At 40.9% G+C, this 12,969-nt stretch overlaps 1 protein-coding gene across 1 annotated transcript in view; it reads left to right on the top strand.

Annotated features, from left to right (window-relative positions):
- asap1b (ArfGAP with SH3 domain, ankyrin repeat and PH domain 1b) overlaps window positions 1-12,969 on the top strand; it is a gene marked incomplete in the record, with an annotated part of 39,625 nt that overhangs the window by 5,601 nt on the left and 21,055 nt on the right. The window contains 7 exon segments of the mRNA XM_035657008.1: window positions 2,158-2,232; window positions 2,753-2,802; window positions 3,041-3,170; window positions 8,149-8,234; window positions 10,742-10,817; window positions 11,825-11,911; window positions 12,905-12,969. Of these exon segments, the coding sequence (XP_035512901.1) occupies window positions 2,158-2,232; window positions 2,753-2,802; window positions 3,041-3,170; window positions 8,149-8,234; window positions 10,742-10,817; window positions 11,825-11,911; window positions 12,905-12,969 (569 nt within the window).

Genomic DNA, 12,969 nt, shown 5'->3' with positions numbered 1-12,969 from the left:
TTAGTCGGACAGTATAGCTGACTGCGGCTATATCCACCTCCAAGCCCCCCCCGCCCCCCCAGTCGGCTCTTATCTGCCTGCCGTGGATTTCCCCTGACGTTTCTGTTGAATAATGTGTCCTGTTTGAATCCTCTGTGAGTGATTGTTGTTGGAAGAAGAGCCAGTCCCCGCTCTCTCACTCTCTTCCTGTGTGGCTGACAGCGAGATTAGACTCCATAAATACACTTGGCAGCACCAGGAACAACTGTGTGTGTCCATTCGGAAACCTTCTTAAATCACCCACCTGTCGGCGCTACCTGCATTTTGCGGGAAAGTGAAATTATCTCACTAATTCCTCTTTTTGTCTCTCGCTCTTGACTCTTGTCTTTTCCATTTTGAGTACTTTATCGAGTGAGTTCAAACTTCAATAACGGCGCCCTGAGGGCAGCTGGTATGTGCGTGCACTACAAATGAGAATTGATGAGCAGCGCTTGTCCTAGATGTCCGACATGCGTTATTGGCTGAAATGTAAGGATTTTATAGACAAATTTGGCCAGGTCGTTGCCAGCTCTTCTGCAGTGTTTATTTCCTATGTGAGAATCACATACCTAGAGCAAGCAAAAGAGACAGTGACAGTTTCCATTATGTGCTGTTAGAGCACACCGGCAGTCAGCCAGTAGAAGATTGATTCTGACGTTGGCCATATGCAAGACAGGCACTTAAGAAGCACATTAGCACCCATTAAGCGTTGTTTACTTCCTTGACCGCTGCTGTGTGTCTGTGTGGACTTGGCTAACAACAACAACAGGGACTTAAATGCTTAGTACTGTTGTAAATGACCTTGCTGATCCTAATGGTTAGAGCTGCAGAGCATAACTGTAGCAACCTGAGCTGTTGGCAATGTCAAGCTTTTGCTAAATCTTCAATAGACCAACCTGCACTTGTGCGGTTTTTGGCAGCACTTTTTGTTATTATGTTGCTGATTTTCTTCAGTCAGCAGCCGCATGAAATGTGTTGATGCACTGCAGTGCAGGTTAAAGGATAAGGCCGGTGTTATTCTATGTTTTTCTTATCGTCAACAAATCCCATGAAAAGACTAAAACCAACAAAACTTCCATTCCAAAAAAGTCCATTTGTTCACACTGAAGACATCATTCTTTAAAGCTGCACTAATCAATATTTTTATAGTAATAACAGATCACATGACTACATGTAATGAAATGGTTGCTTGTAGAGACCAATATGGAGCGTTTTTGCATCTTTCAGCTCATTTGTTTTGGCCCACAACTTAGCTTTTTTGATTCACTCTCACCACTCTCATTAGCATTGTTTCCAGCAGCAGCAGATATCAACAAAAAAAGCTCTGTTAAAACCCAGTGTGGTCTGCATGTCCAGCACAAAATGGCAGACACACAGAGTTAGCAACTTACTGGTGAAGTTAGTGGTGCATTTAGCAGCTAAAGAGCCAGATATTTTCCTCAGTAATTGGTGGAAACTGAAAAACAGCTAAAAAATGAGGAGTGAATGTTTTTCAGGTAGCCAGAGATAAGATGTTAATGGTGTTTTTTTTTTTCAAATACATTTGCAATAACAACTTTATAAGGTGATAATATGTCAATGTTGTGTTTACAGCTTGTTCCACTGGCTGCAAGTGGCCAAACAAATAGGCTTTTACTGCTTTAAAAAGGGATCACAAATATATAGTTTATTGTTTTATTTTTTTAATTTGGGCACTATAGCTACTATTAGCAAATGTTACTCAGACAGTAATAAGTAGTGCATTTATTGGGGACTGTTTTCAGCTGCGGATAAATACACATTCTGGTGTTCTAGTGAGTGTTAAGGCTAGCAGTACTGTGCATTTGAAACAAGTGTTCATAGTAATGCAGAAACATGTCCCTCAGTGCAACAATGTGGATCATTGATGTGTTTTTAATAGTTTTTGGCACAACAATGGAGCTCTATAACACAAAGGAATGATTTATTCCTGAATGATTTTGATTTCACGCAACATTTCATTGTTGGTTTTTGTATTTTCATGGGATTTGTTGACGATAATAAAACTATAGAACATCCTCAGCCTCAACTTTTATGATACGTTGAGCTTGTTATTTCATAACAACTTCCATTTCTACTCCCCTGTGTTCTTCCACCTCCTCTCCGTGTGTCCTCTCACAGCTCCAGAGCCTCAGCCACAACGTGATCTTCACTCTGGACTCGCTGCTGAAGGGTGATTTGAAAGGCGTGAAAGGGGTAAGATTTACTGTAAAACAGTTTCTCTTCTTGATGGTTTCTTTTTCTTCTTCTCTCTCTCTCTCTCTCTCTCTGTCTCGCTCTCGCTCTCTCTCTCGACTCTTCTGGGCCCCCCCATGGCCCGGCACAGCAGTGGGACAGGAAAAATAGATGCCTTGTCAGCAAATCTCTCTATTAATCTCTCAACTTCTGCGCGTGTGCATGTTGAGAGTGTAAGCAAGAAGAGACCAGCGAGACGGGGGAGAGCTCTCCGTTCAAAAGATCACGCTGTAAATCTCGCAGGAGTAAACACGGCCTTTGTGCTGTGTTCGAGGCGAGTGGCGAAAAAACTGGGTCGTTAACCCTTGATGTTTGGGGTACAAGGAGGGGCGTGGCTGCTCGCTGGCCGTCCAGAGCATAAATCTTGAGCGGAGCGAGGCGTTTGCTGGAACTCTGGTTGCGCTCCAGCTCTGCAAATAACTTCGTCCCCACGGTGACCTCTTTGTAGTTTGCTGATGCTTGTCCTCCTATGTTTCTGCAGGACATAAAGAAGCCCTTTGACAAAGCATGGAAGGACTACGAGGCCAAGTTGTAAGTGGATAATTAAAGTGTGCTGCTGTAACACTGCATATTTACATCATCCAGCTCATTATAGAATACTGAATAATGGATCAAACGCTGTTGATAATGTGCACCAATGTTGCTTGGACCCTCCAGGAGAGTCTTAGAAGATCCACACACATTTTAGAGCACAAAACTACTTGCATGATGTAAGGTCAAGAAGAGGAATTCAGTCCATTCAGTAATTGCCCTTTCGTCTGTGAATCAGTACAAAGATCGAGAAGGAGAAGCGAGAGCATGCCAAGCAGCACGGGATGATCCGCACGGAGATCACTGGAGCTGAAATTGCAGAGGAGATGGAGAAGGAGCGCCGCCTCTTCCAGCTCCAGATGTGTGAGGTAGGTTGTAAAACGAAGCTGTAGTCGTGTAGCTGTACAAATGTGATTGTAAAAATGTTGTGTTAGGCAGTGGGCGGACAACATTTCAAACACATCATCTACCTCCTCATTCATTTCGATGAGACAAGGAGCGAAAAAGCGCAGTGAGAAGAGGTAGATTACTTTTCTTTTTTGTAATTATTCTGGCATTTTTTTGTTATCAACATTAGAGAAATGACAAGAAATGATGGCCATCAAAGGTCTGTGGCTGGAATTGAACGTTGCAATTCACGGTCAGCACCCGAAACCACCATGGCGTCTGTGTTTTAGTGTCTGATAAGCCTTCAAACTCAAGGGTCTGTCACATAAACTGTCCCTCCTGGATCTTATTTCCTTATTGGTACCTGTAGGAACTCACACCCACCGACACAGTGCTATTTCTGGGTTTGAACACCCACTTAAGTCCTACAGTATGTTAAATCCTCAGCTGCATTTGAAGCAGATTTTAAGCTTGAGTTCACTTTTTCTCTCAGATGATTTGAATAATTTATAGAATATCTTTAATACTCGTGCAGCTCCATATGTAGGGATAACAGCAGTCCTAAAAGATACAGCATAGAACAAAGTGTGCATTTCACCGGTCTCTGGCCTCATCACTAGACTGAAACTGGTTGTTACAATGATTGTATGTCAGTGGATAAGACTTAGAAAATATAGTATAAGTCAGATATTTGAGCAGCTAACCACCCGTACTAAAGACTCAAACTGTTCGCCTTTAAGTGTTTTCAGATGTTCCCCTTGTTCTGTAAACTTATTTTCCTTTAAGCATGTTGTGACACAGTTTGAATTCTCATTGGTATTAACGCTCAAAGGCTGTACTTGAAGAAATCTGACAGCTAGAATTAAGTGTAAAACAAATGTGAGCTCTTTATGTGCCCAAGAGAATCAGAACAAACTGTTAGAGCTCACTCCGCTTTGCCAAAAACCTCTCTAGTGGTGGGTGGTGACGCCTACGCGTTGTTCACTGTTTTATCCTGTTAGGATTTTTTACTCAAATTACATAATGGACCAATGGCTGTTGCAGTGCTGTTGGTGTGAATTATTCACTAAAAAACTCACTGCAGTCCCTTCGTGCTCTGCCATGCTGATCTGCGCTCTTCTCACAGTGACTCAGAGGTGTTTCCTTGCCCACATTTTCCACCTGTGTTCAGACATCTTGTTCTGTTATAGACCAGGTGTGGCTTCATTAATTCAAGTATATTTGGATATAATGTTTTTCTAGAAAGTGCTAAACATGAAACAAGGGGAGCAGGTAAGACTACAACAGGTGGAAATGAGGCCACAGCCATTCCAGCTGCTCCGTGAGGCTGTACTAAAGAACAGTGCTGCTTTAACCTAATGCTAACATGCTGATGTTTAGCAGATATTATGTTTACCATTTTCTCCATCTTGGTTATTGGCAATAAACAGTACAGCTGAGGTTGATGGGAACATCATTAGTTTAACAGGTATTTGTTTATAAGCCAAAGACGTTGCCATCCACAGAGCCACGTGTGAATCTGCTGACGTCCAGTATGAAGCCCTCGTCTAAAAAAATATTTGTATCCCTCCTAGTGATAGCTTTTAGGATGTTTGGTTGCTATGTTCACACCACTTTAGTTGAGGGTTTGGAGAACACGATTTTCAAACTCTTGTCCTTATTGGCACTTTTCAAGACAACTGCTCACCCTCCACCTTTTCAAATATTATATGATATAAATATAAAGGGCAACATTATACAATGTTATAATAATATATTGTCTTACTTCTATTTGGTAGATATAGTCAGAGTTGTGTAGCATGTAAACACGTCTGCAACTAGAGCCTATTTTTTTGTATATTTGTTTATATTTTGGCAAACTGGCAAAGTGTGATAAATTAGCTATTAGATATGAACTATTTGCAGTGTACCCATACATAAACAGACCACTATCCCTGGACTACTTTGATACTAAAAGTACTTTTATTTTGAGATTAGGAGCATCTTTTTAAGTACATAAGATAAGATATTCCTTCGTTTGACACGGCAGCACAGGGGAAATTAGTACAAAAAGTAGAGTAGTGTTAAAATACAATAATAAAATAAAAATATTTAAAGATATAATAGAAAATATAAAGACTATAATGAAAATATAAACACTATATGCAGTAGGCAGTAAGGAATATGGTGTGCAAAACAGTGTATAAACAATCTGTAAATGTACTATTATTACAAGGTAGAGTTTGTGCATAGCAGGTTGAAGTTAAACAGTCTTAATCAGTGGAGGTGGAAGGTACTGGGTGCTGATCTAAGAATATGTCTGTGTTAGTTAATATGTTAAATGAGCTGTGTGTCACAGCCACTGCTGCTGCCTGTAACTGCTGACTGTTGAACAGATCAAACTCTCCATTGTTGTTAGAACACCAGCGTGCACCTGTCCCTTTCAGCTCAAGTCTCCACGAGTACAGAATCATTAAAAGTTGGCTCAGTGTTTTTTATTGGAAACACGAAATCAAATTATTTTAGCAAGTCAATTTCCTTTTTTTTTTTTTGCAATTAAGTTAAAACATGAAAGTTTGAACTTGAACTTTTATCTTTTCATGGTTTCAGAGGACTCAAAAATCGCTTCATTATCCATTTTTGCAGCCCGCCTACAGTTAATGCAGGATGCCAGAAAACAAGTTGTAGCTCCAACGTTACATTCGCACTCGCTTCCTCTTTCGTTGGCTGCCTCACGTCCAGATTTGATTATGAATTTCTAATCATCTGCAGAGCTCTGCATGTTCATGCTCTGACTTACAGAATAATGCTGATTTGTTATGTCCATACAGGACTGCACGAGTGTTTCGGGGTAAAATCTTCAAACAGAAGGCATTTGTGGTTTTGGCCACTTGTTACTGATCCAGCCTCACTGTAAATAATAGTTAAATGACTCTGTGGTTTGAAGAGTTAAAGGCCTCTGTTATGAGAACATAATAGACTTGTTTCTGTACATATATGATGTGATAGTTTCATGCCAAGTGAAAGTCAGTGTTTAAAAATAATGAGGTTTGAAAGCCAGATATTTTACCATCTGCAGATGTATTTATATGATCATTGCTGTTGATCCACTTCAGAGACGGGTTTGATAGGTCAGGGAAGTTTAAATCTGTCTACACTGAGAAAAGATGAATTATTCAACCCTCAGTGATTTTGCCATACCGTACACCACACTAGCCATCGTTTTAATATCTCTTTAATACTCATCAATAAGTAGGACGGCTTTATGGTAATATTGGATTATAAGATATGCCTTGATATGTCAGGTATTTGATTATCAGGGCTAGCCAAATACAAATATTTCACTCTGGTTATTTTATCAATAAGTAGTTACTCAATTCATTTTCCATAAGATTTACTGTACCTTAGATATCATTAGTCAATCAGCAAATAATCAATTGGAAACTTTTTTTTAGTCGAGAATCTGAGAATTTGCTGCAATTCTTTGTGATTTATGACATAAAAAAGTATTTTGAACTTGTTAAAGGTATGTTTCACTATTTTTTAACACTTTTTTTAAATTAAAAATGTAACCAGTTAATCAAGAAAACAATTGGCAAGCTAATTATTGATGGAAATAACTGTCAGTCGCAGCCTTAGTTCAATATTTATATCACAATTTAAAACTTACATACATTGTTTTAGAAGATTTGTATCCAGATCTCCTATATCTATTGCACATATATCTCCTTCTTATGTGAAGCATTTGACCTAGTTGTGTGTTATGTAATGTGCAATTGTATTTGATTTATCTATATTTTTTTACCAATAAAAATTCACAACCATCAGAGATTTTCTAAATCAACAGTCATCATGGTTGGAATTACCAGCGTTGCTGCTGCTGCTGTTGTGTTGCTGCAGTCAGTGGTACAATCTGTTCATCCCACTTAACCTCATTTCTCTCTGTGTGCGTGCACTCTCTCGCTCTCACGCTCTCTCTCCCGCTCTTCTCCCTCCATGTTACTCAATCACCAGATTACAGGATGCTCTCACTCTCTCACCCTTTTCATCCTACGCCGTCAGTGAAGGAGTGTGGAAAGGCAGCGCTCAGCAGGCTGCATTATGTTCTGTTCAGACGCGGCAGCAGTGCGAGCGATGCTGCTCATTCACACAAAAGAGCTCCAAACACGCACATGCGGCAGCGCTCTCCAAAAACACTGAACCCACACAGGGCTCAGACAAAATGTGGATAATCTCCCATCCAGCGGGCACTGTCAGGCAGACAAAGGGACAACACATGCATGCATACACACACATATATGCGCATACATGTGCACTCATGCGTGCGCTAATATACGTGCATCTATGCACGTAATGTAAGGAGCAAATTGAAACTGTGTGTGTTGGTGTCACAAGCGTCAGAAGGCTTTTGTGTGATAGATTAAATTTTAGCTGTAGAGCTGAAAGTGCTCTTTAGCTGTGACTCTTTGTAAATCTCTGTGGATTGGCATGCCGTGGGATTAGCTCAGATTATCTTTTATTCGTTTGTTTGGTGGGAGCGCTGTCTGAAGACTTCTTGTTTGTTTTGAATCCTCAGACACCCAGACTGAGCATATAGTCTACAAAGCACTTCCTCTAGAGGCTATTCTCTCTTTTTTATAATGTAAAATATTTCTTATCATCCCTTTGAAACTTTATTTAGGTCAAGGCAGAGGGTTGATATTCTCTTGTAATAGAAGTGTGTTTACCAGGCTGGTCCTCACTCCCACAGTGTCATGGCAGTCTTGGCTTATACATCAAAGCCTTCATAAAGCGTATGTGCACTCAGATGCGATTATCATAATGCAAAATTTTCGTACTCTAAACGTCTACGGCAGAGCAGAAGTTTTTATTCTCTGTGCAACAGCTCTGTCACATTATACTTCATTAAACCAAAAATCCTTTAAACACACCCTGAATTTCAACTCCTGGCTGAACTCTGCACCTCTCTCTGCTTTGCAGTACCTGATCAAAGTAAATGAGATCAAGACCAAGAAAGGAGTGGACCTCCTCCAGAACCTGATTAAGTATTACCACGCACAGTGCAAGTAAGTACCACATTAATCCCCCTGAACCCAAATGTGTGAAGCTCCCCTGTTGTGTGCGCATCACACCCACTGAGAAATGTTTTTCAAAACCCACCAAAGAAAAAAGGTTGTGTCTCTCTCCCTCTTCTCAGCTCCTTGATGTCAATTTTCTGTCTCCTGTATGATTCACAGATCTTCAGGGCGCACAGATTTATATATATAGCTCTCATAAATATGCACAGGTCATCATACGGATATGTTCTGACAGCTGTGGGGTTTGGTGGGTAAATAAGTGGGTGCTCTCCGTGCCAGAACCGCAGCTCCACAACGGGCAATGACAATTTTCTCTCAGGGTTGCTAGGTCCTGTCATAACACTGGGACAAAACAATATACTTCCCCCCTTAATCTGTTCAACCTGGGCTTTGATGGATAGAAAAAGCTGCAGTGGTGATGGATTAGAAGCATAAACGCAGTTGATGAAGAGCTGAGGGAAGTGTGTGACTGCTCGAAGCCAGAAAGAAGAAAACAATTTCTGTTCCTTCTTTTTTTTTTTTTACCTTCTGAACCATTTCATTCAACAAATTATGGATAGTAATTTTTCAGTGCATGTTTTTGTATATTTGTCATGACATCATTTTCAGGGAAACATGGACTCTTGCAAGAAACACATTGATCAGTGTCCTGACAGATGCCGACAGCTTTTCCAAAAAACTTAGTAACAGAATTCATCTCGAACACTTTCCTTTCAGGCCAAATGTAAACACAGAATGTAGTCCTTTGGAAATTCCTGCAGCTGTTGTCGATAACTGCATCACAATTATAGACTAATTAAGGATTCAGTACGCTCCAACTGAAGTTTGAATATCTAAAAGCATCTGAAACTCCCTCCCTCCCTCCCCAGATGACATTGAAGGACATTTTTTATTTTCTTTCTGTTTCCGTTCTTTTTACTTGTCAAATCAGACAACCGACATGCTACTTCTCACAGTGAGGTGTAAAAAAATAAATAAATAAATAAAAATGTGAGAAAGTAGGCAGGGTTTCAGTTTCTCACTCACACTCTGATTTATCATTTTTTACTCAACAGCCTTTTTGTATGTACAAACGAGTGCAACAGTATCAATACGTTTGTCCCACACTTGAATTGTCTGAACCGCTATAATCACTTCTGAGATGGTTGGACAACCTGTTTTCTAGTTCATTTGGAGCATACCCATGTCTTTAAGGTCTCAATAAGCTTCAAAGTGCTTGTTGGTTTGCTCCAAAGCGACTGATATCTTCTCAACTTTTGCAACATAATCTGAAAGTGTGCACCATTTTCCTTATCGTATTGAGACAGTAAAGACGAGCAAAAGCCACCGAGTTCTGGGGGAGAGGTGAGGGAGGTAGTGTGAAGCAACCAGAGGAGGTTTTGACGAAGTGTGGCCAGTTGAAGCAGCTACAAACTCCTTTGCCTTCAGACGTAGTCGGACACTATACAACCTAGTTTGTATCAGGCATACTGAACCTTTTAGCTACAACTCAGGTCATCCCGTATTGTACAGTGGCAGTCAATACAAACAGCTCAGTGTGTTCTACTCCTCCAGCATGCAAACTAGCTAAATCAAAAGTGAACCTCAGCCTCCTTACTAGCATCGTCAAACTGCCATATGTGCATCATTATGGCAGGTATTTGAGCTGGCAGGTTGATGAGAATGTTGTTATGCAGTTTGCTGCAACAGCTACAGGGATTAATTGTTCTTAAATGAGAAGATTTCTGTTAAGTTGAAGTATTTTGCAAAGCTGCCAGTCTCCCACTCTTTTCCCCAAACAACATCTTTCTTGCTGGAGTCCACTTTTCCCAAATCTATGACGAACAGAGTCATAATGATTGTCAAATACTGGAAATTCCCATTAGATGATAAGTAAAAGTAATTTTAAATATTTTAAGGTTCATACAGTACAGCAAAATGTTCAGTCAACCGACCTGAATCTTTTCTATACCTGCAGCACGATTACTTTAACTTCACATTCTGACAATCCTGCAAGGCCTTCAGTACTTGACATGAAGAGCTGGATGGAGTGGGAGGAGAGATGTGGGATCCTCGATGCACAGATTGAAAGAAAACAAGCAGAGGAGAGATGTGACAGAGAGAGAGTGATGAACAGAGAGAGGGAGAGATATGTTCCGAGAAGAAGAGTGTGGTGGGCAGGGGGTGGAGAGAGGGAGGTCATTAGCGGTGATTTGCTGCTGCAGCGCTGCATTGAGGTGTGTACCACCGACAGATCTGTAATGGATTTGAGGATGTGCTAAGCACCCCTGCAAATCTGCTGCGGACGCAGCCAGCTACGATTCCTGTGCCAAGAGCCAAAGGCGCCAGATCGAGCCGAGCTATACATTAAACATAAACTGCACCAATCTCCTCTCTCTGTGTGTAACACCTGACAATAACAAAGCAGTAATTCCCATGAATGAAACAAAAAAAGTCTTATATTTATTCCAGTGCATGTTAATGTCAGTGAGATTCACATGTATTTTTTTCTCCAGTTTCTTCCAAGATGGCTTGAAGACAGCGGATAAGCTGAAGCAGTACATTGAGAAGCTGGCAGCTGATCTCTACAATGTAAATACTCACATCTTCTACCTTTTCATCTCCTCTTCTCTTTTTATTTTGGCTTATTAAGACAATGAAAGCTGATCTTTCAGACATCTGTATACGTGTACTTTGTCTGTCGTTACCTTTTTTTTCTTTCTGAATTAAATGAAAAAAGTTGATCTGATAAAATGATCTTATCTTGTGGTCCAATTACTGGCTTACATGCATCTCTTATTCAGCAGATGAAGTTTGTTCATACTAATGCAAAAAGCTAGTTCATAGACCTTGAGTTGTTATTTTTATGAGGTCAAATTACTGTTTCCACGGTCAAGAATGAATTCACACACTTTATACAGTTGATGAGTGTGATGAAAATGTTCACATACATCACAATAAATGATCGTAAAGGAAGAGGATCTTTTGTGTGTAGAATAGCACATTTAGTGCCATCACAAGCAAACCTTTGAAGAAGATGAGCCTACACTGACTGCTCACCAGTTTTTGTTATTTACAGTACTGCTGTGTTTTCTCCTGAGGCAGCAGTTTTATTAGAATATAATGCTCCTTATTATATGATATTATGTATTATTATATGGTAGCACACCTGCTGCAACTGTCAATGATTCAGAATCTCCTGGAAACAAGTAAACTTATCCAAAGATGGTAACGCCTGGGGAAGTTAAAGTCAGACAAAAGATCCTCCCACGATTTCATTTAACAAAGTAAAGTTTCAGTCTTTTTGTCTGACTCCTTAACCTTTAAAAGTTTTTTGAATGTGCGTTCTCACTGTTTTTTAATGCCTGGGAAAGTCACACAGCTGTAAGTTCGGATATTAATATGCAAGATGGCTTGTAGATTACAAAAACAACCTAAGAATGAGCAAAGGAAAAGCATGTTTTCAAAGAAGAAAGCACTGGGAAGTTTTCCAAATTGTTGATTTCAGTTTCAGTGTTTACACAAGGCATTAAATGGCTTTATGTAAACACAGATAGCAGTCTCACCAGTTTTCTCAACCTTGCATTTGTTCTGCTCAGATCAAACAAACTCAGGATGAGGAGAAGAAGCAGCTGACTGCCCTGCGGGATCTGATCAAGTCCTCCCTCCAGCTGGACCAGAAGGAGGTAGGCAGGTCACACCCGGACACACCAGGCCAAATTTAAACTTGTACCAGGTGAAAGTCCTAACAAGGCCAGCCCAAAGTCAGCCACGTAGGGCTAAACACAGCCATATTGATCCAGGTGCTGCACAGATATACGTTGTTAGAAACAGATCTTTTTTTCATTTTACCACGCACCTCCTCTCACTCTGGCCACTACCAGGTTTGGAGCTTGTCTCCTGCAGCACAGAGCGAGTGCCCAGTGCTGTACCATGCTGGTAGCCAGTGTGTGGTAGGCTTTACTGGTGACCAGTGTTGTGCCTCACTGGCTGCTCAGTGGAGAGCCACTCACTGCCCGACTTAACAACACAACATCACACACACACACACACACACACACTGCCAACCTCAGATTTACTTTTCACTAGCCTTCTGTAGCTGTAGGTTTGTTTTCACACATTCACGGCCCCGCTGTGTGCATGACACAATCCATACAATCTTTCACATTTAATTCACACTTTCTGTAGCTTATCTTGGTAATAGCACCCACGGTAAGCACTACATTTAGAAACTAAGCACATGAGATTGTGGTTTTGGTCGACGCACGGGCAGGCGATGCACTCTTTCACACACACCGCCTGCACCTGAGCTAGATCTTTCACACCTCTCCCCTCTATCTCCCCTCCTTCTGCCTTCTGCTTGTCTGGAATCAAGTCTAGAAGAGTAAGTGGTGGTGCATGTTGAGCATGCTGGCATCTATCTGTCTGTTCTGCTTGACAGTAGAGTGGTTTGGCCCTTTAGAGGCGTTGCAGAGCATGCCTTGTAGATTTAATTTTCCTGTAAGCACTCTCACTTTAGTTTTAAGAAGAGACTGTACTTTGATGTTGGAGGATGAGTTTATATAGTGTGTTTGTGACTGTGTTGCATGTCTTTAAGCAGTGCCTCTGTATACCCTATGTGTTAAACGTTGGTATTTTGTGTCTGCGTGTGTGCGCGTGTGTCATGTGGGTTTGTACAGGACTCGCAGAGTAAGCAGGGTGGCTACAGCATGCACCAGCTGCAGGGAAACAAGGAGTTTGGCAG

This window comes from Morone saxatilis, unplaced genomic scaffold (genome assembly GCF_004916995.1).
Source record: "Morone saxatilis isolate NCDOM2014 unplaced genomic scaffold, NCSU_SB_2.0 Contig0, whole genome shotgun sequence".
Classification (NCBI taxonomy): domain Eukaryota; kingdom Metazoa; phylum Chordata; class Actinopteri; family Moronidae; genus Morone; species Morone saxatilis.
The sequence above is the reverse complement of the archived record's forward strand: the minus strand, read 5'-3'. Positions and strand labels throughout refer to the sequence as shown.